This window comes from Rhinoderma darwinii, chromosome 2, assembly GCF_050947455.1.
Source record: "Rhinoderma darwinii isolate aRhiDar2 chromosome 2, aRhiDar2.hap1, whole genome shotgun sequence".
Taxonomy (NCBI): Eukaryota; Metazoa; Chordata; class Amphibia; order Anura; family Rhinodermatidae; genus Rhinoderma; species Rhinoderma darwinii.
In genome coordinates, this window is record NC_134688.1 from 409,852,364 (window position 1) to 409,879,721 (window position 27,358).

General features: G+C 40.9%; 1 protein-coding gene across 1 annotated transcript; it reads left to right on the forward strand.

Annotated features, from left to right (window-relative positions):
* Window positions 1-234: 234 nt before the first annotated feature.
* Window positions 235-26,743, forward strand: PRPF8 (pre-mRNA processing factor 8). Its single transcript, XM_075854177.1, has 43 exons — window positions 235-355; window positions 1,525-1,635; window positions 1,744-1,912; window positions 2,027-2,191; window positions 4,201-4,419; window positions 4,518-4,730; window positions 4,827-4,952; window positions 5,035-5,140; window positions 7,054-7,244; window positions 7,356-7,475; window positions 7,562-7,751; window positions 8,194-8,313; window positions 8,451-8,585; window positions 8,678-8,807; window positions 9,849-10,045; window positions 10,185-10,391; window positions 10,476-10,639; window positions 10,967-11,093; window positions 11,525-11,717; window positions 12,216-12,403; window positions 12,538-12,776; window positions 12,855-13,001; window positions 13,106-13,316; window positions 13,403-13,519; window positions 14,940-15,187; window positions 15,277-15,456; window positions 15,535-15,670; window positions 15,762-15,931; window positions 16,305-16,434; window positions 16,518-16,664; window positions 16,764-16,924; window positions 17,404-17,595; window positions 17,713-17,950; window positions 18,040-18,168; window positions 18,708-18,821; window positions 18,928-19,101; window positions 23,430-23,623; window positions 23,720-23,959; window positions 24,834-24,975; window positions 25,426-25,566; window positions 25,651-25,790; window positions 25,980-26,182; window positions 26,318-26,743. The coding sequence occupies exons 2-43, from the start codon at window positions 1,536-1,538 to the stop codon at window positions 26,470-26,472; spliced, it is 7,008 nt and encodes a 2,335-aa protein (XP_075710292.1). The 5' UTR covers window positions 235-355; window positions 1,525-1,535; the 3' UTR covers window positions 26,473-26,743.
* Window positions 26,744-27,358: the final 615 nt, after the last annotated feature.

The window sequence follows — 27,358 nt, forward strand, 5'->3', positions numbered from 1 at the left end:
AGTTGTAGTTGAACAGTAGCTGAACAGACACAAGTGGGAGATCATTGGTCTAGACTGAGCTTGCTGTACACAGAACCTGCCAGAAACAACTTCGTTCCCATCCAAAGAAAATGATAAACATCAGCACAACCTAACCTACAGCACACAAGGACACGCCTCTTTCCGGTTTCATCACTTCCTGGAACTAAAGAGTGCTGTGATCCTATTGGTGCGGAGGTCGGCGTGATTACGTTGCGTCGTGGATTCTACATCCGGGTCACCGTCTGAATCGTGTGTGCTGCGTTTATCCGCCATTGTGTTTGTACGGGTAGTGGATCCAAGCGATAAGCACGGAGGAGAGGAGGCGGGGAAGCAGGTTTGTGCCATAGATCGCGCTCGGGGTTTAGTCTGAGGTGATCTTCATATTGAGGTCATGTTTGAGCTCTGGGAATTGTAGGCAGAGGTTTTGGGCCTAAAGTGCGGAAGGTGCTCGTGAACGTGATTCGTTGGATAGCTGCACCCTACAATATAACCCCACCCCCCTGCTTTTGCATCCCTAATAAACGTATATTGAAGGTTCTGATCTTACAATGTTGTGGCGCACTGCGATCATGGGGTCCTGAGAATGAAATGACCGAGGCCCCTTCTGTTTTTCGGTTGCACGGTAATGCTCCTGTCAGCCTTCTGCACGGAGATCTGCAGCAGGGCCACGGTCTGCTGAATTGGGCTGTGTTGCCATTTACTGAGAAGTGGGTGTACAATAACTCCAAAAGAATCAAAACGCGTAACTAGCGCTGGGGCTCATTCATTCTGAGGATCAGAGGTATTTGGACCTCCGCCGTTCAGGAATTGATGGCAAAACGTAGTAATATGCTTTCCCTTCTATTGCTGGGGACTAGATTTAGGGCTCTAAGCGACCAGCATGTTGTTTTAGTGTGTCTCAAAACAGTACGTTTTAGTGTTTTGTCTAAAAAAAAAAAGTTAGAATAAATGCGCTGTGTATAAATTACCAGAGCAGTCTTGAGATGAGTCCAGCAGCATCCTGCACACGCTTAGTGCTCAGAAGAAGTGGAGGCAAGTGCATCCTAGGCGAGATGTGCTGCCGACGATAATGATTTTTACGTCCACATAAAGGCCTTTTTACATGCGCCGATTATCGGAGGACTCAGACTGTTACTTTGTCGGCTGATTGCATCTTTTATGCCGCGATAAGAATCATTGTTATAGTGGAAGGGGAGGGCGTTGTAGCAATGCCTGTTATCTCAACGTTTAATTTTCCCGGCACTTGATATGCGCTCTTGGCTTCTCTTTAGAGAGCATTGCCATCCCCTCTGCTCTGAGTTAAGGCCCTAGTGGTCTCCTCCTTAGACGCTAGAGCTGTCACTCAGAGCGTGGCGACTGCTGCGTCGCTAGAAACAAGCGTCGACAACAGGTATTGTAATGCCCTCCCCTATACAGCGCTGTCAGAAGTTTTGAGACCTCAGAAGTTCTGTGCACATAACCTCCTTTTTGTTTTGCTTCTATCAATTTTACTTTGTTTTTCAGCTTGAAACACCATGGCTGGGGTGTTTCCATACAGGCCTGGGGTACCCCCAATGACTGGCCCACCACCTTTAGCGCCCGATTACATGTCTGAAGAGAAGTTGCAGGAGAAAGGTGAGCAGTAAAGGGTTAAAACTGAATTATAGTTATATGGTTTGGGCCTACTTGGTTGAGAAGCATTTGTTTTTTCTAAAATTAATTTTCCCTCGTTCACTTCATTAGCTCGGAAATGGCAGCAGCTCCAGGCCAAGCGTTACGCAGAGAAAAGAAAGTTTGGTTTTGTGGATGCCCAGAAAGAAGACATGCCTCCAGAGCATGTTCGGAAAATCATCCGTGACCATGGAGACATGACCAACAGAAAATTCCGGCATGATAAGAGAGTCTATCTAGGGTAAGTACAGAAAACGTGGTCAATAAGCGTATAGAATATCTGGACAGATAAAACATACACTAGATTCCTTGTGTCGTGCATTTTATTAATGGAAAATACTGTCTTTATTTTCAGAGCTTTGAAGTACATGCCTCATGCGGTGCTAAAATTGCTGGAAAATATGCCCATGCCATGGGAGCAGATTCGAGATGTGCCAGTGCTGTATCATATTACAGGAGCCATTTCATTTGTCAATGAGATTCCTTGGGTTATTGAGCCGGTCTACATAGCACAATGGGGGTAAGAAACTATTAGGACTTGCACAATGTTTGGGAATGATGTATAATGCATATGAATCTGTCACGAAGTAATATCTATTTGTCATTTTATGTTTTACATTAGCCACAAGATTTAAAATGAATGTTCACTTATAACTATCTGTCCTCTTCTCAAAGAAGCCATAGGGGGAAGTCCATGAGCTTAGACCTCCACCTATCGCTTAGGTGCCAGCTAGGGTTATGGAGCTTCCATTGATACCAATGGCATTGTAATGCTCGTGTACATTGATGTTCTGTAGATGGGAGCACGGGCAGCGTAGCTCAGATACAGAAACCTGAATATCTATGTCCAAAAAGAACAAATGACCTTTGCAAATAGACTTGTTAAATATATCTTAACATTGTTTTCTCCCAGGTAACAGACACGCAGTCTTTTCTCTTCCATCTGTCCCCTACTTCTTGCTATTGTACATTCTTTCGGTTAGATAAGAACTAGGGGGCAGACGTAAGGGAGTATGACTACACCAGGTTTACTTAAAAGTTGCCTTATTTTTCTAGTTAGCGATGTATTGAAACAATCAAATAAATTTGCTTGTAATGATGTGCAAACCCTTATAAAGTGGTTTTCCCCAAACCCTAAATTGTCACCTTTCCAATTAAATGAACTGCTATCTCAGTCTCCTCAGGGACCAGGATAAATTTACCTATGAAGGTCGATGAGAAAGCAGGAGCAGATAGACACAGGCTGCTGCTAAGTGGTTTACGTCACCCCAGTTCTAGATTCTCAGCTACACTGCTCCTTACTGCTGTATAATCTCCTCCTGCTGCTGCAGCGGCTTCTGTATATGTGATCTATAGAGAGAGGATAGCCGTATTTTCTTCTATGTTTTCAGTGAAGAGAAGATATGATGGCAGACTCCACGCACTAGTACAGAGAATTAGAGATGGCTCCTGCAGAAAACTACTAAATGCCATATACAAGTCACATAATGGCCAGGAATAGTTTTATTCCTCATGTACGCACATGTGAAAAGTCACCTGAAAGGTTAGGATGGGACACAGTCTCCAGTACTGGTCCTAATTGGGGATTGTTAAGGAAGAGTTTGAGGAGGACTTGTTCCATGTGCTCCTGTCTTTTAAGTGGCCTACAACGAGAAGTGAGCTGCATGCTATCCAGGGAGCGGGGCATTAATTAATTTGAGCAGTTGTTATGGATGGCAAGCACTTCAAAGACTCAGTCATGGTATGGGAGAGTCTGGAAATATCCCCCTTTTGCCTGTTAAGGGGGTGCCAAATGCTATGCGGGTACAACACCTTGGGTGTATTTGGATTGCAGGCCCTGTGGGTAGAATGTGGTAAGCTGGTGGCAGGTAGAATTTTTCATAGTTGCTGCAGGCATAGTATATTACCAGTCACCCCTGGCCCGGCTGTCTGCTGGGATTCTCCTAAGATGAGACATGTCATAAAAGGGAACGGAACAGACAACTAAGGCTCTGTTCACACTGTTTTTTTTTGCAGGCAGAAAAATCTGCGTCAGATTTCTTTTTTACCTGTCTTCAAATACTTGCCGCAAATTTTGCGGCGTATTTGTGCCTGATTTTTGCCAACGTCCTGATCAATGTAATATACCCTATGTGTTCGTATAGAAATTTACTTCGTGATGTAGAAAGTTCTGCTAGTTACACTGAATCTTTTAGTATATCACTCGCTAAGGCTCCGTGCACACGACCGTGCCCGCAATCACGGTCCGTGATTACGGGCGGCCGCGGACAGTCATCCGCGATTGTGGGCCGTGCTCCCATTATAATGTAAGGGATAACGGTCCGCAAAATCAAAAAATAGGACGTCCTATATTTTACAGATGCTTTCTACGGTTCGGACACCTTCCCGTAAATATACGGGAAGGTGTCCTTGGGCCACAGAAATTAATGGAACCGTATTTTGATACTCAATTACGGTCCGTAATTGCGGACCAAAATTACGGTTGTGTGCATGGGGTCTTACGTGTTGTTTTCCTTTGTTTTCTCATAGGTCGATGTGGATTATGATGAGAAGAGAAAAGCGAGATAGACGACACTTCAAGAGGATGAGGTTTCCTCCATTTGATGATGAGGAGCCACCGCTGGATTATGCTGATAACATCCTTGATGTGGAGCCCCTGGAAGCCATTCAACTAGAGCTGGACAATGAGGAAGATGCTCCAGTCATGGACTGGTTTTATGATCACCAGCCACTAAGGGACAACAGAAAGTGAGACTTATTACTCATTAAATGTAATCTGATAGACAAACTTTTAATCCAACGTCTGCTATTGTTAAATACTAAATATTTTATTGGGTTTTCCTTAGATTTGTAAATGGCACAACATACCAGCGCTGGCAGTTCACTCTTCCAATGATGTCTACGCTGTACCGACTGGCGAATCAGCTGCTCACAGATCTAGTAGATGATAACTACTTTTATCTATTTGACTTGAAAGCCTTCTTCACATCCAAGGCGTTAAATATGGCAATTCCCGGTGGTCCCAAATTTGAGCCTTTAGTTCGGGACATTAACCTGCAGTAAGTGAAAGCTTGTTTACTGCTGTGCTTTGTCGTTCAGTATGTTGCTTTTTTTCTTTTAATTGCCTTGTTTTTTTTTTCTTTCCTAATCTTCAGGGATGAAGACTGGAATGAATTCAATGACATCAATAAAATCATTATTCGCCAGCCGATCCGCACAGAGTACAAGATTGCATTCCCCTATCTCTACAACAATCTGCCTCATCATGTGCATTTGACATGGTAAGACACCGACTACATGTTATGTGAAGTTGCTTTACATGCAAGGAACAAACTGCTGACCTTGGGTTTTGACATTTGACAGGTACCACACTCCAAATGTAGTGTTTATTAAAACAGAGGATCCAGATTTACCAGCTTTCTACTTTGATCCCCTCATAAACCCTATATCACACAGACACTCTGTAAAGGTAAGCAGCTACCTTAAATGTTTCTGATGCTTAGGAAAACATGGTTATTTAAGTAAGTTGTGTTCAGTTGTAGTTCACATGCCGCCATTGCTAGCAAATTTTATATAATTCTGTATACATAATTAAATACCGGTTTCTGTTCACCATTGATCACCATCTGGTCTTGTATTGTTTTCAGCTTTCACTATAGCACCTAGTCTGTGCTGCACTTCAGTTTGTATGTGTGGTAAACCCCACGCTACCCAGAGTGCAAATGAACAGGGCAGGCCTGTTCTGACCTTGAGCAATTCAGAGAATGCTAGAAGATTATTGCTGGATGCTGAAAACATACCGCTTTAACCTTGCATAAGCCAAACAGCTTAAAGTATACCTCCTGTCTTGTAAAACGATTGACACATCATTGAGACCCTTCAAAAGTTTTCATTAGTGAGTGTATGAAGCTAGGGGCTACCCCTGCTCGAATGAAGTGACCTCAAACTCTTTAAGGCTCTGACACTTTTGGCCTTATTCACACGACCGTGTTCGGTCAGTGATATACGGTTCGCATGTCGGGCACATTTCCCGGACCGAACCACAGTTCAGGGAGCCGGGCTCCTAGCATCATAGCTATGTATGATGCTAGGAGTCCCTACCTCCCCGCGGGAATACTGTCACGTACTGAAACATGTTTTCAGTACGGGACAGTAGTCTCGCGGGGAGGTAGTGACTCACAGCGTCATTTATTACTATGATGCTAGGAGCCCGGCTCTCTGAACTGTGTTCGGTCCAGGAAATGAGGCCGACGTGCGGACCGTATATCACTGACCGAACATGCTCGTGTGAATAAGGCCTTAAAGGGAATGTGTTGCCAGCAAAACATGTTTTTTTTTTTTTTTTTTAATTAAACAGTGTATAGGTGATTAAACATTGTTCTAATTTTTTTTTATTTTTTTTTCACGAGTCAGGAAATATTATAAATTGGATTCAATTTATAATATTTCCCAGCACTGGTCACTAGATGGAGCCATTCCCAAAATTGCAGCATTGCATGTGGTAAAGCAACCACATTGCTTTATGCTGCAAAATTGGGTAAAAATCCCTCGCTCTAGTGAGCTCTCAGAATCCCCCCCCCCCCCCTCCTTTATCCTGGCTAGTGCCGGAATAAACGAGGGGTTTGAACGGTCTAACCTCCTACACTGTGTGTCGCCATTTTTTGAGCTAACACACAGTGTAGAAGGTTAACATACAGTAGTAAACACACTGAAACACGAACATACATAGAAATAACTTACCTGCTCCAGTCGCCGCCGCTCCCTCCGGTCCATCCGCTCCGTCTGCTCCATGTGCACAAGTCCGGAAGCCGCGACCGGAAGTAGTAATCTTACTGTCCGGCCGCGACTTCCGGTCCACAGGAAAATGGCGCCGGACGGCGCGCATTTCAAATTGAACTGTGTGGGAGCGGCGCATGCGCCGTTCCCACGCAGCGGCGTACACGAAAGTGGATGGAACGGGCCCCGTTCGCAGTCCCTATGGGACTGGAGCTGCCGTATTCCATGTCTGTATGTGTCGTTAATCGACACACAGAAATGGAAAAAAAAATGGCAGCCCCCATAGGGAAGAAAAAGTGTAAAAATAAAAAAAAGCAACACACAAACACACAAATTAATCCAAACGTTTTTAATAAAGCACTAACATCTTTAACATATTAAAAAAAAAAATGTGGTGACACTGTTCCTTTAAGCTGTGCGCTCAAACTCCTTGTCTCCAAACATCCTCAAGTTAAATTATTGACAGTGCTCCAATATGAATGCACATTGTTTAGGTTTTTTTTATTTTATACCTGGATAATTTTTCCACTGCAATTTTATAGCTTTCTGCCATAACTTCTTATAATGCATTTATTCTTAGCTGTTTTTATTTGACTGTCTTTTCAGAGCCAAGAACCTTTGCCAGAAGATGATGAAGAGTTTGAGCTGCCGGAATATGTTGAGCCCTTCCTCAAAGAAACACCTCTATATTCAGACAACACGGCCAATGGCATTGCGTTACTTTGGGCTCCTCGTCCTTTCAATCTCCGGTCTGGTAGAACTCGGCGGGCTGTGGACATACCGCTTGTGAAGAATTGGTAAGTGATGGTAACTGCTATGGGACCTGCTTTTGACTTTAATTTCTAACAAATGTGTTGCAAATAATATATGCATTAAGTTAAACAATAGGAATATTTATTAATTCTCAGGTACCGTGAGCATTGTCCTGCAGGCCAGCCAGTTAAAGTTCGAGTGTCCTACCAAAAACTTCTGAAGTATTATGTCCTTAACGCTCTTAAACACAGGCCACCCAAAGCACAGAAGAAGAGGTAAGATAATCCGTTTTTCAATTTCACAATCTTTAATTTTTAATGTAATGAAATTGAATTCTTAGTAATAAACATTGTATTTCCAGGTATCTCTTCCGTTCATTCAAAGCCACAAAGTTCTTCCAGTCTACGAAGCTTGACTGGGTGGAAGTGGGTCTGCAGGTGTGCCGGCAGGGCTACAATATGTTAAACTTGTTGATCCACAGAAAGAACCTTAACTATCTTCATTTGGATTACAATTTCAATCTGAAACCTGTGAAAACACTGACCACAAAGGTAGGTTCCCAATACTTATAATACTGCTTTAACCATTTGTTGCTTAAGCCATTTTTCATTTTGTGTTGACATATTTTAAGCCCATTTTTTTTTTGGATCCCGCTCAATACTTCACCCTCCTGACCATGAATGTGCGTCAAATTCCGTGAAGGGGTTGAAGTTACTTACTAATTTACTGTATACTTATCTTTTTTTTGTTGAGATAGAAATATCAATGAAAGTTAGAACTGATGATTTCCACCCCCCCCCCCCCCCCTCCCAAACTAACTTCTCGGGAGTCCTTGCTTCTATATTTGTAGTATTTTTTTTTTTATACTTACTGCTTGAATGAAGCGACCTTATAACAATCGTATTTGGAATGCATCAGTCAGTTTTAATTTTGTGGTTTATAGATGTGTAAGCAAATTCTAATAAACGGAACAATACATTTTATATTTTTTAGGAACGTAAAAAATCTCGGTTTGGCAATGCTTTCCACTTGTGCCGAGAAGTTCTGCGACTGACCAAGCTGGTGGTGGACAGCCATGTCCAGTATAGGTTGGGAAATGTGGACGCTTTCCAGGTAAAAATAAGTTTGTATTTGATATCTACCTAGTTGTGCACCACTGCTTGTCTAGCTGCCAATGGGTTTTATTTATTCTAAAGTACCATGAAAGTGTAGCTTACAAATGTATTAAATATGTCTTGCTGTATTAACAGCTCTCAGATGGTTTGCAATACATCTTTGCCCATGTCGGGCAACTGACTGGAATGTACAGATACAAGTATAAACTCATGAGACAAATCCGAATGTGCAAAGACTTGAAACATCTCGCCTACTACAGGTTCAATACAGTGAGTACTGCACTTGTAACTCCAACACTCTCTAATAACCGTTCTGAAATGACTTCACTAAAAGCTTCTTTTTTTTTTTTTGTCTTGTTTAGGGCCCGGTTGGGAAAGGACCTGGTTGTGGCTTTTGGGCAGCAGGCTGGAGAGTGTGGCTGTTCTTCATGCGCGGCATTACTCCTTTGCTGGAAAGATGGCTTGGAAATCTGCTGGCCAGACAATTTGAGGGCAAGTCATTACGCTACTTTGTGTTTGTGACTTATAGTACTTCCCTTTGCCCACCCCTCCGAGGGTGGTCCTCACATTCTACTTAATGTTTCTCTTACTATAACTTCACTATGTGCAGCAATAAGTCGCTGCTATGATATTATATTCCACTGCACCCATCTTTTGCATATAGACGTGTCCATGTTCTCTGAATCTACTGCCTCTGCCTTTTTCATGGTTCGCTAATAAATTGCAAACTTTTGGGAAACTGAAACCCTTTGTTATACGTTTGTCAACTTGAATAACTGCAAAGTTTTATAATATTTCAGACATAAATGGTAATGCACCATTTAGGTACCCAGAGCAGTGACATTTTTGTTACAAGCGGAGGTCAATTAGATCTAAAAGAGCTGTAATAGTCTTTGAACCATTGGTGTAAAATATCTAGTCATTTTAGTGCATTACGAATCCTGATGTGAGATTTGAGTTAGTCATTGAATTTAAGTTCTCTAACGGGTTTGTCCAGTTTTTCTATAGCATAGGAAATCCTACAGATTTCTGATATACATGTATTAAAAATTCTTCTTTCATAATAAGTATTTATTAACAACACGACAACATCCCTTAGAGACAGGCAGCCATTTAAAAAAATATATAAAAATCTAGACCATAAATCCAGGCACAGTGAAGTAGTTCATCATTAGTCCTGTTCACATAGCCCACAGGCGTGTCCCCTAAGTTACCCCAACACATGTATGTCATGTAACCCTGTTGCTAACTGAATGCTAGCAGTCACATGATTGACGCCATGTTTAGTCCTATTCAGTTAGCCTGCGGACACATTACACAGGACTTATCTGTGGGCTATACCGTTCCACTGTGTCAGGGGCCTCATGCACTGTAATAAATGTATGTGTGCAGAATTTCTAATACATGTATATTAGAAAACGGCATGATTTCCCATTCTACAAATAAATAATACTATCTGGACAGCCCCTTCAAGTGTGTGATTTTTATGATTTGAAAAAAGTTTTATATTTTTTGCGGGTCGTTTTCTTTCAGGTCGTCATTCTAAAGGGGTAGCGAAAACTGTGACAAAACAAAGAGTAGAGTCTCATTTTGATCTGGAGCTCCGAGCGGCTGTCATGCATGACATTTTGGACATGATGCCAGAGGGCATCAAGCAGAACAAGGCTAGGACAATATTGCAGCACTTGAGTGAAGCCTGGAGATGCTGGAAGGCAAACATTCCTTGGAAAGTGAGTGCTTAATACTGCATATAAGCCATATCTTACTGCAAATGTACATTTGTCTGCTAAATATAAAATCCTGCTGTTAGTGCTTTTCTCTCATTACTTCTCATTATTTTGCATTTGGTCTGATGTGATCTCTCTCTAGGTGCCTGGTCTACCTACACCCATTGAGAATATGATTCTGCGTTATGTGAAGGCCAAAGCTGACTGGTGGACAAATACTGCTCATTACAACAGAGAGCGTATTCGCCGTGGTGCGACTGTGGACAAAACGGTTTGCAAAAAGAATCTGGGCCGACTGACACGACTTTATTTAAAAGCCGAGCAGGAGAGACAGCACAACTACCTGAAGGTGACCGCTTGTCCCCAATATAGGTTTGTGTTTTCCTAAATGTGTCCTATCATATGTAATCTGTTTTTGGATCTGTTTTTACAGGACGGGCCATACATCACTGCAGAAGAGGCTGTAGCTGTGTACACCACCACAGTCCACTGGCTGGAGAGCAGGAGGTTTTCTCCTATACCATTCCCTCCCCTCTCATACAAGCATGATACCAAACTGCTCATCCTGGCTCTGGAAAGACTGAAGGAAGCATACAGGTAAATGGTCATATATATGAATACTCATTTGGCCAACCGTTATTCCTCCAGACGCCCCTCCCTCATACACATTTTTGTTTGTTCAAGCGTTCATGTATTCTTAATAAGTAGAAGAGAGAAAGCGGTGTCTGGCGGTGGCTTATCTTAAGAACAAAAGGATCGGGTATTGTAACAGCCCAATCCCTTTTCTTCGCCAACATCTGCCTTTGGGGTAGTGTCGGGAAACGGCCATAACCTTTAGATGGTAGACTGGTCCTACCAAAATCTTGTGTATGGCCCCCTTTATTTTCACTTGAGAACTTCTGACTTGTTTTTATTCCATGTTAGTGTGAAATCCCGTTTAAATCAGTCCCAGAGAGAGGAGTTGGGCTTAATTGAACAAGCTTATGACAATCCTCATGAAGCCTTGTCCAGGATCAAGCGTCACTTGCTCACTCAAAGAGCCTTCAAGGAGGTAATATTCTATTTTATATTCTTAGTGCATAATAAAAACCCCTTTTGGGCAAATAAATGAATACTGGCACAAAGGGTGAAATGGTGCATTTGGCCTTAACAACCAATACTCAACAACAATTCTCCTGTGCTTCCCAATCTTTTGGCCAGCCAGCCTATTTTATGGAGTATTTGTAAACCAAAACCAGTAGTGGAACATAAAACTAGGAAAGTCTAATTGAAAGATTTATACCTAATCTGTGTATTGGAACCACTACTGGTTTCAGCGTAAAAATACTGGCTAAAATATGCCTGTGAAAATCCTAGCTAGAGTCTCGTTACTGCGGACATCCCCGCTTGTCTGGGCAGCTTATAAATACTACATGTGTGCTTCATCCTTTTGTAACCGTGAAGGCTAGTTTTGTCCTGAAACCCAATGTGTTACCTCTCTAGGTCGGGATCGAATTTATGGATCTTTATAGTCACTTGGTCCCCGTTTATGATGTGGAGCCCCTTGAGAAGATCACAGATGCTTACCTTGATCAGTATTTGTGGTATGAAGCTGACAAAAGACGTCTCTTCCCTCCTTGGATCAAACCTGCAGACACCGAGCCACCTCCATTGCTTGTATACAAATGGTGCCAAGGTATGATGAATGCGTGTTTGCATAAATGAGTACCAAAGTTTTGTTTTGTTTTTTGTTTTGTTTTTTTTTTAAATTATTATTAGGCTGGGTTCACACAGGTTTTTTTGCAGACGGAAAATCTGCCTCAAAATTCAGTTTTGGAATTTTGAGGCAGATTTTGCTCTGCATGCACGCCGAGTTTCGCTGCTTTTTTCGCCGGCGGCCATTGAGCGCAACGGGCAACAAAAACGCCGCGAAATACGCTTTCTCTGCCTCCCATTGATGTCAATAGGAGGTTAGAGACGTAAACGCCTGAAGATAGGGCATGCCGCTTCTTTTTCCCGCGAGACTGTTTTTCCGCTCTTGGGGGAAATCAATGGGAGGCATTTTCGGCCGTTTTCTGACGCGTTTTCCCCCGTCAAACGTGTCAAACTCCGTGTGAACTGGCCCTTAAACTATATTCTAAATTTCAGTTCAGTCCCATAAGTTATCCTTCTGATACCCTGGATTTTATTATAGGTATCAACAATCTACAGGACGTGTGGGACACAACTGAAGGAGAATGCAATGTGATGCTTGAGTCACGGTTTGAGAAGATGTATGAAAAGATTGACTTGACACTGCTGAATCGTCTCCTACGTCTCATTGTGGATCACAATATTGCTGATTACATGACAGCAAAAAATAATGTGGTGATCAATTACAAAGTAAGTATTGAAACTAACTGGAGATCATTATAAAACTAATTTGCGCTGCTTTTCTTATCACATTACTGTTATGAGAATGCTAAAATGTCATCTTCCATTTTTGTAGTACATTTATGAACATTTATCTTGTACAGGACATGAATCACACAAACTCGTATGGAATAATCCGTGGCTTGCAATTTGCATCCTTCATTGTGCAATACTATGGGCTGGTGATGGACCTGTTAGTTCTGGGTTTGCACAGAGCTAGTGAGATGGCTGGCCCACCTCAGATGCCAAATGACTTCCTAAGCTTCCAAGATGTGGCCACAGAAGCTGCTCATCCTATCCGCTTGTATTGCAGATACATTGATCGCATTCATATATTTTTCCGGTGAGTGTGCTGGTGGGTATAACAAGATATCTATCTATACCAGTATTGTTAAATAGCTAACATGTCTTTTCCCTCTAGGTTTTCAGCTGATGAGGCGCGAGATCTCATCCAGAGGTACCTTACAGAGCATCCAGATCCCAACAATGAGAATATTGTGGGCTACAACAATAAGAAATGTTGGCCAAGAGATGCTAGGATGCGGCTCATGAAGCATGATGTCAATCTGTAAGTGTTGGGTATCTTGGTATAAATTTTGCTGTACGCAGCTTTTTATTTTTCTTCTCCCCTGTAATTTGACTTTGTTTTTTTTTGTTTTTGTTTTTTTAAAGTGGTCGTGCTGTTTTCTGGGACATTAAAAACCGCCTGCCTCGTTCTGTCACAACTGTACAGTGGGAAAACAGCTTTGTGTCTGTGTACAGCAAAGACAATCCCAATCTGTTGTTCAATATGTGTGGCTTTGAATGCCGAATTCTCCCCAAGTGTCGTACAAGTTATGAGGAATTCACTCATAAGGATGGTGTCTGGAATTTGCAGAATGAGGTGTGCATGCAAATAGTTTTTTGTTAGTTTTTTTGGGGCGTGGTAGATTTGAAAAAAAAAAGTTAATAAGGATTCTGCGCTTATAGGTGACCAAAGAACGAACTGCTCAGTGTTTCTTGCGGGTGGATGATGAGTCCATGCAGAGATTCCACAACAGAGTTCGTCAGATTCTCATGGCTTCCGGTTCAACCACGTTTACCAAGGTTAGTACTTCACTTTATTAATGATTTGCATCACTAAATAGCATTTTGCATTTTTAAGTTAACTTAGCAAAAAATCCCACATTGACATGATTGTATTAACTCTTCATTCCAACTGTTAGGGCTTGTCCACACGTAACAGAGTTGCTCGGTATTTTCCGCCCAGAATTGCGGACGGAAAATACGCAGCGGAATACAGTAGCTGCAAAGCGATGAGATTTAACAAATCTCATCCACGTGCTGTGTAAAATTTCAGTCCTGAAATCTCCTGCTGCAGAAAGTGGGCTGAATTGCTGTGTTTTTCAGAGAAGATATCCCCATCTCAGACTTACAGGGAATGTGTTGCCAGCAAAAAATGTATTTTTTTTTTTAGTTAAACATGTAAGTGTGTAGGTGATTAAACATTGTTCTAATTTTTTTTCACGAGTCAGGAAATATTATAAATTAGATTCTAATTTATAATATTTCCCAGCACTGGTCACTAGATGGAGCAATTCCCAAAATTGCAGCATTGCATGTGGTAAAGCAACCACATTGCTTTATGCTGCAAAATTTGAGAAAACACACTCGCTCTAGTGAGCTCTCAGAATTTCCCCCTCCTTTATCCTGGCTAGTGCCGGGAGAAACGAGGGGATTGAACGGTCAAACCTCCTACACTGTGTGTCGCCATTTTTTGAGCTAACACACCGTGTAGAAGGCTTACATACACTAGTAAACACACACTGAAACACGAACATACATAGAAATCACTTACCTGCTCCAGTCGCCGCCGGTCCGTCCGCTCCGTCTGCTGCCACTGCTCCAAGTGCACAAGTCTGGAAGCCGCGACCGGAAGTAGTAATCTTACTGTCCGGCCGCGACTTCCGGTCTACGGGAAAATGGCACCGGACGGCGCTCAGTTCAACTTGGACTGTGTGGGAGTGGCGCATGCGCCGTTCCCACACAGACGGCGTACAGCATAGTGGATGGAACGGGCCCCGTTCGCATTCACTATGGGACTGTAGCTGCCGTATTCCATGTCTGTATGTGTCGTTAATCGACACATACAGAAATGGGAAAAAAAAATGGCAGCCCCCATAGGGAAGAAAAAGTAAAAAAATGAAAAAAGTAACAAATGCAAAAGTTTTTAATAAAACACTAACATCAAACTTATATAAAAAAATTTTTTGGGGTGACACTGTTCCTTTAAAAAATAAAAAATAAAAATGCAGCAAAAGCCGCACCGTTTTCTGCAGTAAAAAACGCAGGAAATGTTTTTCCCGCAGCAGAATGTCTGCTAGTTTTAGTGGAAATGCAGCAATTCCGTTACGTGTGGACAAGCCCTTAGTGTATTGTCCTTCCAATACATACATAAGCATAATTGGGCTTTTCCTGTTTGGTGGTTAACAAAAAAATAATTACTTATTTTGCGATCTTTCTCCAGATTGTAAACAAATGGAACACTGCGTTGATTGGTCTCATGACTTACTTCCGGGAGGCTGTGGTAAATACTCAGGAGCTGCTTGATCTGTTGGTGAAATGTGAGAACAAAATTCAAACTAGAATAAAGATTGGTCTGAACTCCAAAATGCCAAGTCGTTTCCCACCTGTGGTCTTCTACACGCCCAAAGAGCTTGGTGGTTTAGGAATGCTGTCTATGGGACACGTGCTCATCCCACAATCTGACCTCAGGTAATAAACTGTTCAATAACTTTATGTTTATAATTGTTATTCTCCGAAATGTATTTATTTTCTTGCCCTCTTCTTGCATTCACGTGCAGGTGGTCAAAACAGACGGATGTTGGAATCACCCATTTCCGTTCTGGTATGAGTCACGAGGAGGACCAGCTGATTCCTAACTTGTACCGCTACATCCAGCCATGGGAGAGTGAATTTATTGATTCTCAGAGAGTTTGGGCTGAATATGCGCTGAAGAGGCAGGAAGCTATCGCCCAGAACAGGTACTGATCATCATCTTCCATACTTTACAGGCACAGGTTTTGTGGTTGCAGTTTATTGATGCGATCCCTTTATTTCAGGCGGCTCACCCTGGAAGACTTGGAGGATTCATGGGATAGGGGTATCCCACGCATCAACACACTCTTCCAGAAGGACAGACACACTTTGGCTTATGACAAAGGCTGGAGAGTTCGTACAGATTTCAAACAATACCAGGTAACCTGACACAATACATTTATAGATCTATTGGCGACTTGTTCCGGGTGCGTGCTTCCTGGTGTTTTCACCATACCATTTTGTTCCCCAGGTACTGAAACAAAACCCCTTCTGGTGGACACATCAAAGACATGATGGGAAACTCTGGAATCTGAATAACTACCGTACAGATATGATCCAAGCCCTCGGAGGTGTGGAAGGCATCCTGGAACATACATTGTTTAAAGGCACTTACTTCCCTACATGGGAGGGGCTCTTCTGGTATGGAACTCTTCATTCATTTTCACAGTATTTTAAATATATGACTGCTGTACTGCAGGAAAAAATTTCCTAAATTCGTAGGGAGGTAACTTTTCATGTTTCTGTATTGTTTGTCTTCTAGCAAAGTATTTGGTTAAGTCCTTAATTATTTCTTATTACATTCCCATGTGAGAATACGAAGTGTTATTAAAAGTGCATTGCTAAAACTTACCATTTTACATATGTAATTGGTTAAATAAATTGAGCAGACATGCAGACTTGAATGTACAGAATGGAGAGTTTTGCATTTGACTGTATTCCATGTTTAGCGTTGTGTACACCTAGCAATATCAATTCTTCAGCACCTGACGTTTTGTCAAACTTCCGTTACCAGGGAAAAAGCTAGTGGCTTTGAAGAATCTATGAAATGGAAGAAATTGACCAATGCTCAGAGGTCTGGTCTGAATCAGATCCCCAACAGAAGATTTACACTTTGGTGGTCACCCACAATCAACAGAGCGAATGTATGTTCATAATCTGACAGTTAAAAGTACCTCTCTCTGCTGGCTTTCAGACCCCTTATTTATAGTCTGTTTCTGCCTTCTAGGTGTATGTTGGATTCCAGGTGCAATTGGATTTGACTGGCATTTTCATGCATGGCAAAATTCCAACATTAAAGATCTCACTGATTCAGATATTCAGGGCCCACTTGTGGCAGAAGATCCATGAAAGCATTGTCATGGATCTGTGTCAGGTAAGTCTGGTTCACACTGAAAATGTTGTTTTTGTTAATACTGCGTTGTGAACGTTACAAAAGGAACGATTGCTGACTGCTAGAACTGCTGTGTTCCAGGTGTTTGATCAAGAGCTGGATGCTCTGGAAATTGAAACTGTTCAGAAGGAAACGATCCACCCTAGGAAGTCTTATAAGATGAACTCGTCTTGTGCAGATATTCTGCTTTTTGCCTCCTACAAGTGGAATGTGTCCCGTCCATCTCTGCTGGCTGATTCAAAGTATGTAACTTGTATTTCTGTTCAAACCTATTATACTGGCTACACTTTTGTGTGAAACCTAAAGCATAGATACCCTATTGGTGAACCTACTTTTTATTTTGTTGTTAGATTTCATTTTGGCAAATTTCCTTCTAACGTCTTAGTCAAATTGCTTCTTGTAAGAGCGTCAGGGGTCTTGTTGCTAGTGGGGAGCAGATGTAGGGAAATTACATTTCCGGTCGAATACAAATGCCATTTTTCGGTCAATGGAAAGGGCAGTGTGGCTGATGCCGGTCATGACGTTCCCTTTCCAAAGGGACTTTTTTTTTTTTCCCCTACACCATTCAGGTGCATCTACTTTTTAACACCGTACACACCTTTTTCTACTACTGAATGATGGTTTTGTTTCAGAATTAACCGTTAAGATTTTGGGTCTATTATGGGGACATCTGAAAAGTTTTTTGTTTAGTAGTGATTTCCATTGACCATGTTTGTTGCAGGGATGTCATGGACAGCACAACAACACAGAAGTACTGGATTGATATCCAATTGAGGTGGGGAGACTATGATTCTCATGATATCGAGCGATATGCTCGTGCGAAGTTCTTGGACTACACCACTGATAACATGAGTATTTACCCATCGCCCACTGGTGTCCTCATTGCCATAGATCTGGCCTATAACCTCCACAGGTAAGAAAATGTCTGACCTTCAGTGTTTGTCAGCTTTTCATTCTCTTATTTTTTGTATTTTGCACATAAGCCACCTTGAATTTGGATGTAACAGGCGGCTTCTCTTTGTATTGCTAGTGCCTATGGAAACTGGTTCCCTGGGGGGAAACCTCTGATACAACAAGCAATGGCCAAGATTATGAAAGCAAATCCGGCCTTATATGTGCTGCGTGAGCGCATCCGTAAAGGATTGCAATTGTATTCTTCTGAGCCGACTGAGCCATACTTGTCCTCCCAGAACTACGGCGAACTTTTCTCCAATCAGATCATCTGGTTTGTGGATGATACCAATGTGTACAGAGTCACCATTCACAAGGTATGGCATATCATTATTCTTGGGAATTTGACACTCTTAAAATGGCAAAAGGGCCTGAACTTCTGCTTCTTCTATATATATTGATTTAGACCTTTGAAGGCAACTTGACAACAAAACCCATCAATGGAGCAATTTTCATCTTCAACCCCAGGACAGGACAACTTTTCCTGAAAATTATTCACACATCTGTATGGGCAGGACAGAAGCGATTGGGTCAGGTAAGTTGTAAAGTTAAAAAAAAAAACAGACTACATGATACAACCCAGCAGCGTGGCCACGTGACAGGTTGTCCCCAGTGGCCACGCTCATTTGAGTTATCAAAACTAGTATGAAGGAAAAGTGGAGCGATTGCTAGGAGCAACCATCGGATATATATTTTTTTAATCAGTAACATTTTATTAAAGATTTTCAGATATTAAGAAAGCAAAACATCCTCTTACCCCCCTCCCTGGTCCCTCCACTCTAGGGAAGCTGCCATGCGGCCAAGTTCACAGTTCTTCAGCGTCTCCAAGCCAATAGTCCTTATAGTCCACGATGATAACAATCAGATTTTAGTCCTCATTGGTCAGAGTGTACTTGGGAAAAATTAAATCCGCTACCTGATTGGTTGATATGGGTAACTGCTCCACTTTTGCCCTCCGAATGTTGAAGTCTTCACATGAATAAATGTATTGCTTACTATTTTATTTGTTTAATTTAAAAAAAAAAAAAAAAATTCCAATCTAATTTTGTTTTTTTGTTTTTTTTTGTTATATAGCTTGCCAAGTGGAAAACTGCTGAAGAAGTTGCTGCTTTGATCCGTTCCTTGCCTGTAGAGGAGCAGCCTAAGCAGATTATTGTCACCAGAAAGGGAATGTTGGATCCTCTTGAGGTGAGAAGGAGGATTTTTGTTCCCTTTTTCAGTAATTTTGGGAAGGTTTGTATCCATCTGTTTGCTAATGTACTTATGTGATGTTTCTCCCCATTTTGAACCTTAGGTACATTTATTGGACTTCCCTAACATTGTAATCAAAGGATCTGAGCTGCAGCTGCCTTTCCAAGCCTGCCTGAAGGTCGAGAAGTTTGGAGATCTGATATTGAAAGCCACAGAGCCACAAATGGTTCTTTTCAATCTCTATGATGATTGGCTAAAGACTATCTCTTCATACACGGTACCTAGGATAAACTAATATTGATTAGAGTATGCTTGTCTGCATATATTAACCCCTTAACGACCAAGGACGAAAATGTACGTCATGGTCGGCTGCTAGTTCCCGCACCATGACGTACATTTTCGTCCGCATTTCAAACTGTCACTCTGTGTAAACACAGAGTGACAGACCCGCGCTGACAGTTGTCCCCGACAGCTGAGACATCAGTCTCGCCGGACAGCGGACCATCGCCGCTGATTTCGGCAGTTAACCCCTTAAGTGCGGCGACGGATTGCCGTCGCCGCATTTAAGTGGTTTGAAGCACATCAGCAGCCCCCACGAAGTGATCGTGGGGGCTACCGATGCTTGTCACGGCAATCGGAGGTCAGATAATGACCTCCGGGTTGCCATGCACGGAAGCCTCGGAGGAACAGCCTCCGGCCGTTCCTCCTCTGCTTCCTGTCAGTGTGACAGTCACGTCACAATGACAGTTAGAGTACATTACACTACGTGTGTAGTGTAATGTACTCTAGCAGCGATCAAAGCTGCAAGACTAAGTGTCCCCTAGTGGGACAAGTTAAAAAAGTAAAAAAAAGTAATAAAAATGTTTTAAAAAAAGTGTAAAAATAAAAGTTATAAGTTCTATAAACACTAAATGCTTTTTTTCCTATAATAAGACTTTTATTATAGAAAAAAAATGAACACGTTAAAAAAGTACACATATTTGGTATCACCGCGTTCGTAACGACCCCAACTATAAAACTATAATGTTATTTTTCCCGCACGATGAACACCCCAAAAAAAATCAATAAAAAACTACGACCGAATCGCAATTTTTTGGGTCACCACCGCTCCCTAAATAAAGAATAAAAAGTGATCAAAAAGTCGCATGTACCCGAAAATAGTACCAATAAAAACTTCTATCCGTCCGCAAAAAACAAGCCCTTACACAGCTTTTTTGACTAAAAAATTATGGCTCTCAGAATATGGTGACACAGAATTTTTTTTTTTTATAAATAAGTCATTTTATTGCGCAAACGCTAAAAAAAAGGACCAAACCTATATACATATGGTATCGCCGTAATCGTACCAACCCGCAGAATAAATTAAAAATGTCATTTATTGCGTACGGTGAGCGCCGCAAAAAAAAACAACTAAAAAAACGGTGTCAGAATTCCTGTTTTTTGCTCAGGATTGCAAAAAAATTGAATAAAAAGTGATCAAAAAAAATCGCATGTACCCCAAAATGGTACCAATGAAAACTACAGATTGTCCCGCAACAAATAAGCCTTCACACCACTCTATTGATGGAAAAATAAAAAAAGTTATGGCTCTTGGAAAGCGGGGAGTGAAAATCTAAAATATGAAAGCAAAAAATGGATCAGTCCTGAAAGGGTTAATTCATTTCTAATGAAAAACCGTATGACCACATGTGGGGTATTTCCGTACTCGGGAGAAATTGCTTTATAAAAAAAATGGTTGTTTTTTTCCTCCTTTATCCCTTGTGAAAATGAGAAAATGCAACATTTTAGTGGAAAAAATTTTGATATTAATTTTCGCACCCTAATTCTAATAAACTCTGCAAAAGACCCGTGGGGTGTAAATGCTCACTACACCCCTAGAAAAATTCCTTGAAGGTTTTTCCAAAATGGGGTCACTTTTGGTGGGTTTCCACTGTTTTGGTCCCTCCAGTGCATTGCAAATGCGACATGGCACCGAAAACCATTCCAGCAAAATCATAAATCCAAATGGCGCTCCTTCCCTTCTGAGCCCTGCTGTGGGTCCAAACAGCAGTTTATTACCACATATGGGGTATTGTCGTAATCGGGAGACATTGCTTTACAAATGTTGGGGTGCATTTTCTTCGTTATTCCTTGTAAATAATAAAAATTTCTATGTTGTTTCAGAAAAAAAGTACATTTTAATTCTTACAGACTAATTTCAATATATTTAGCGAAAAACCTGTGTGGTCAAAATGCTAACTATACCCCTAGATAAATACCTTAAGGGGTCTAGTTTTCGAAATGGGGTAGTTTATGGGGAGTTTCTATCATTCTGGCAGCTCAAAGCCTCTCCAAATGTACATTGGGGCCTAAAACATTTTCAAGCAAAATATGAGTCCTGAAAGCCTCCGGGTGTTCCCTTCCTTTGGGGCCCTGCCGTGTGTCCAAACAACGCATTAGGGCCACAATGTGGGTATTTTTGAAAACAGGAGAAAGAGGGTGATAGATTTTGGGGTGTGTTTCTTCATTTTCATGGTCGCTTTACAAAGAAATCGGTCTTCAAACAAATACTTTTATGAAAAAAGTGAAATTATTATTTTTTTCACCTGATATGCATTAAATTTAGCAAAGAACTGTGGGGTCAAAATAATTACTATACCCCTAAATAAATACCTTATGGGGTCTAGTTTTCTAAATGGGGTCGTTTATGGGGAGTTTCTATCGTTCTGGCAGCTCAAAGCTTCTCCAAATGTACAGTGGGGCCTAAAACATTTTCAAGCAAAATATGAGTCCTGAAAGCCTCCGGGTGCTCCCTTCATTTTGGGTCCTGCCGTGTGTCCAGGCAGCGCATTAGGGTCACAATGGGGGCATTTTTGAAAACAGGAGAAAGAGGGTGATAGATTTTGTGGTGTGTTTCTTCATTCTCATGGTCGCTTTACAAAGAAATTGGTCTTCAAACTGATACTTTTATGAAAAAAAGTGAAATTATTATTTTTTTCACCTGCTATGTATTACATTTAGCAAAAAACTGTGGGGTCAAAATACTTACTATACCCTTAGGTAAATACCTTAAGGGGTCTAGTTTTCTAAATGGGGTCATTTGTGGGGTTTCCATCACTCTGAGACCTATGAGCCTCTGAAAACCTGGCTTGGTGCCGGAAAACAAAATGTACTTCAAAATTTATAAAATTATTATTCAATTTGTAAGTCCTCTAAATTGCTGAAAATTTATTTTATTTTTTCAAAAGTGCTGCCAAAATGGAGTAAAGAGATAGAAATATATATTTAATTAAAAAAATTGTACTGTATGTATGTACATATGTGACATATTGCAGTTAAAAATAGGGGAAAATGGTAATTTTTACAAAATTTCTTCCATTTTTCTATTTTTTAATTAATTTCCGCAAATCGTATCAGTCTACTTTTACCACTAAAATAAAGTACAACATGTGACGAAAAAACAATGTCAGAATTACTTGGATATTCAAAACTTTCACAGAGTTATTCTCTGATAAAGTCAGACATACCAGATTTGACAAATCTGGCTTGGTCATTAAGGTACTAACATGCCCGGTCATTAAGGGGTTAAGAACACGGCCAATTTTGGCCTTGTGGACAGAACAATTATTTTTTTATATTTCCCTCTTTGCATCCTGACGCTCAACTTCTTCTTTTTTTTTTTTTTTTTTTTTTTTGTATGAGACTGTTTTTTGCGGGACGAGTTCTACATTTATGTCGGTACCACTTTTTTGGTACAAATACATTATCGTTTAATTTTATATAAATTTTTATTTTGGCGAAAATTTGGAAAGAAGCAGTTCGGCTGTAGTTTATTTATTTTTATTTTTTAAACCATACAGCGAACATCAAATAGTGTTATACATTTGTTGTTCAGGCTGTTATGGTCGTGGCGATACCAAATATGTCCATTTCAAGTTTTGGGACCTATAGTTTAAAAAGTTAATTTATTTTAAAAAAAAAATGTGTACTTCTGTGAATTTTTTTTTTACTAGAGCATTCAATTATTTCTTTCTTTTTTTTTTCACTTTTTTTTTTTAATCCCATAGAGGGATTTTTCATTTTGATTTTTTTTAACTGTAATGTACTGGCATATCTACATGATAGTACATTAGCCTGTATACCTCCCATATACCCTAACAAGAAATATGGTCAGACAGCCCTGGGGTCCTTCAATGGACGCTGGGCTGTCTGGCCATACAAGTTAAGGGCTTTGATCGCGTCACAGGGATTTTCTCTAATTTACTTTGAATGCCGCGATCAGCTTTGATCCTGGCATTCAGGGTCTTAACGGCGGGGTGAAGAGGTTTCTCTTCTCTCTGTCGTTCAAGCGGGGCTGCGGCTGTGTATTGCAGCCGTTGCACTACTTGTGATCGTGGACGCTGCTGTCACACAGAACGAGAATACTCCTCCTAATGCGCGAAATACCCGCCGCTCTGGACGAGTATTCTCGTCCTGTGTTGACAAGTGGTTAAACAAGGGCTAGATGTAATTTTGAGATTGGAAATTTCATAAAATTCTGGCAGAGCAATGAGCATGGTTTACTGTTATAGTAGATTGGATATAATTTTTTTTCCTGCTGTCCGATTCTTGTCACTTGTTCTGCAGGCATTCTCTCGACTGATTTTGATTCTGAGAGCGCTGCATGTGAATAACGACCGTGCGAAGGTAATCCTGAAGCCAGACAAGACTACAATTACTGAGCCTCACCATATCTGGCCCACGCTAACAGATGAGGAATGGATTAAGGTAGAAGTTCAGCTAAAGGATCTGATCTTGGCAGACTACGGCAAGAAGAACAAGTAAGAATATTACTTAGTGTTGGTGTTTGATGACGGAGAACTTCTAGTCTCTTTTCATGACCTATTTTAACAAATGCATCCCCTTTCTCTTTTCAGTGTAAACGTGGCTTCTTTAACACAGTCTGAAATCAGAGATATCATCTTGGGAATGGAAATTTCTGCCCCGTCCCAGCAGAGGCAACAGATTGCGGAGATAGAGAAACAGACAAAAGAACAATCTCAGCTCACTGCAACCCAGACACGTACAGTCAACAAGCATGGAGACGAAATCATCACCTCTACCACCAGCAACTATGAGACCCAGACCTTCTCTTCTAAGACAGAGTGGCGTGTCAGGTAATAGATTTTTTGAGTAGTTTTGCAGTCTCTGAAACTGTTTGCAGTTGTCGCTTGCAGTTTTTGTTCAAGGTAGGTTTTTGCTTACGTTAGCGTGCTCGCTCTCATGGAAGGCTGCTTGTATTTCCAAATTATAACTTCTCTGATGTGACATGTTCAGATAAAACTAGTAGGGAATTGCTGACTCCTCTGCACACTAATCAAATTTGCCTATGTGACTGGACCTTTGTATAATTGCATTTATACATAATTAGTTGTTCGCCGTTGGGTCACATGTTGTGGTTAGAATAAGTTGTTTTTGGATATGGATAGAATTTTTGCTGCCCTGGATGCTCTTGTTTGTAGTAGATGCTGCACATCAGAGGTTGTGTTTTTTTTTTTTTTTTAATTGATTTTGAAAGGTAAGGATGGTTTTCCATCTTTATCTAACTTTATAGTCAACTTTTTTTTTTCTTTTTGGGAGTTTTCAATTAAATATTTACAATATGCAGAAAATAATTTGCACTATATAGGGTAAAAGGTGGCTGGGGACCGACCACTAGGGTGACCGATACCTTGATGCATGTTACCATGCACTGGCATAAAAGATCCCCAAAAATATTAAAAGCAGGGCTGTAGATATTATACATGTATCAAAACAAAAGTGGGGAAAGTAATGCAGACACCATACAGGATCATGCAAGTTTAATGAATATATCACAAATTGTAAAGGGGAACAGTAATATATGGTGATGAGAAGTAACGTTTGAGATTACCTGTACTACTTCTGTCCAAAATTGGTGAAGCAAAGTACCTTCCCGCCACAATATGGAGCACGTCACCAGTAGTAGCCTTCACTTTATGGTGGTATTTGTTTGTTTTTTTTAATGTCCAGAGCTATATCTGCTGCTAACCTTCACCTTCGAACCAACCACATTTATGTGTCCTCTGATGATATCAAGGAGACTGGTTACACTTACATCTTACCCAAGAATGTGTTGAAGAAATTTATCTGCATTTCTGACCTGCGAGCTCAGGTAAGTGTATTCAAACTGGAGGGCTTTCTTTCTTTTAATGCTACAATATGTATCCAAGTATGTGTAGCTGGAGCAGCGTGAACTTCATTCGAAAGGCTTCATAAGCTGTTAAACAGCTAGTTATTAATACGGATGTTTTTTTTTAGAAATCCAAAAACAAGAGTACCGTGTTTAACTCTCTTCAGTCTAATTGCCATATAATTGATACTATCCTTGTGGCAAGTTACTTTAAATGTGAGAATACTGGGTTTGTTCTAGTATAATTTTAGCTTGCAATAGCCGAACAGATGATCATTTACGGCTCGTCTGTCCTGCTGTGTTTAATCCAGACTTTTTTTTTTTTTTTTTTTTCTTCCTTCGAAACTTGTTTTGAGTAATTAGTATAGTGTTTTGTAACTCCACTATGTTCTAAAGAGTGATCTGGTGTCTGTTTGACCTTTTTATTTAAAGATTGCTGGCTATCTCTATGGGGTGAGCCCACCTGATAACCCTCAAGTGAAGGAAATCCGCTGCATTGTGATGGTGCCACAGTGGGGAACTCACCAGACTGTTCACTTGCCAAGTCAACTGCCTCAACATGAATATCTAAAGGCAAGTCCAAGGTCCCGGGTGGTGTCTCCTTCCTTTTTGTTGTTGCTGATTTTATGAATATTATTATTTCTTTTTTTCTTTCAGGAAATGGAGCCGTTAGGATGGGTTCACACGCAGCCGAACGAGTCTCCTCAGCTATCTCCACAAGATGTCACCACTCATGCTAAAGTCATGGCAGACAATCCAGCTTGGGATGGAGAGAAAACCATAATTATAACATGCAGGTATGTGGCCGTAAGATCCTTTTGCAAGGTATGCAAATTCAATCAGATATTGTGTGGACAAATATGTTTTTTTTTATAATATCAGAACCATTTTAGTTTTTTGTTTTCTCATATGATCTCCAATTTCTGCAGGTTTCTATGATAACCTTTCTGTATAATTTCTGACTTGACAATATTTTGTGTCCTCAGCTTCACTCCTGGATCCTGCACTCTGACCGCTTACAAACTGACACCCAGTGGTTATGAGTGGGGAAGACAGAACACTGATAAAGGGAACAATCCTAAAGGCTATCTGCCTTCTCATTATGAAAGAGTGCAGATGCTGCTGTCTGATCGTTTCCTTGGTTTCTTCATGGTACCAGCCCAGGCATCGTGGAACTATAACTTCATGGGTAAGTTGTGTGTTTTTTTTGGTTTTGTTTTTTTAAGGTATTGTGTGAAGACGCACGCTATTTATGTAGAACACTAGTAAATGCATGATAGAATGTGGTACTTGCTTTGTTTCAACTTTATCACTTAACTCCTAGGTGTCAGACACGATCCCAACATGAAGTATGAACTACAGCTTGCAAACCCTAAGGAATTTTACCATGAAGTTCATCGCCCATCGCACTTTTTGAATTTCGCCTTGTTGCAGGAAGGGGAGGTGTACTCTGCTGACCGTGAAGACCTGTACGCGTAGTCAGTACATGAAATGCATCAAGACTTGATGGCTGTTGATATTCAACATGGGACTTTTTTATGCACATGCTCAGAATTCTACACCTTCAGTTTCTGTCTTGCAGCTCTTGACGACTTGCTTCTCTACATGAGTTTTTTTTTGTTTTATTTTTTGTTATTTACTGTTATGTAGTTTGGCTGCAACTGTGTAGAAATTGAATGGACCTCTATTGTCAATATCCTTGCAATGTAGTTGACAAAAATATTGATTCAATAAAAGTTTTTTTTATAAAGGTTTTTATTTATTTTCTTGTGGAAACTTTTTTTTTTTTTTTTAATTTAGCTAAAATCAATGCATGATCACAGGCTTAGTAAGAAAGATGCCTGTGTTTTCACTTTAGAGGCTTCAGTCCTTATGTAATTTAGAGACTTCACACGGATTTGAGATCCAGTAGCACGATCTTCAGATTTAAGGCATTTGATTCATCTAAAGGAGACCTGAGGGGATCCATTGGCTCTTCTGATAGGTAAATACTTGTTTCTTTTTAATCGTTGCAGGACAGAGCATCATTGGTAGATGCTCCTGCCTCTAGGAGGCAACACTAGGTAGGAAAGTCTTGGCTCTGACCAGGCAGGCCATACCCTTCCCACAAACACCCAGTTTTTAGCCTATGTAGTAGGAGGCAGACATAACCTGAAACTCAGGCCTGCTGCTATTTATTTTTTTATTTTTTCAATTTTTTTTAGCCACAGGTGGGGTTTCAGCCTGTTTAGTCTGTCAACCCCCTGCGAGTGTTGAGAACCAGTCCTCTGCTTTGTTTCTCCCTCTTCGCAGACTGAGTGCCAGTACCCCACTATGTGCGAGGTGACCCTACGTGCACCTGAAGACGCCTGAGCGTTAGTACATA

Bases quoted from the DNA above. Each gene is read 5' to 3' on its own strand.
- PRPF8 (XM_075854177.1), top strand. From the start codon at position 1,536: ATGGCTGGGGTGTTTCCATACAGGCCTGGGGTACCCCCAATGACTGGC. The intron at 15,457-15,534 runs GTACTGATCATC...CCTTTATTTCAG, and splicing joins GAAGCTATCGCCCAGAACAG to GCGGCTCACCCTGGAAGACT. The intron at 18,822-18,927 runs GTGAGAAGGAGG...TTTGAACCTTAG, and splicing joins GAATGTTGGATCCTCTTGAG to GTACATTTATTGGACTTCCC.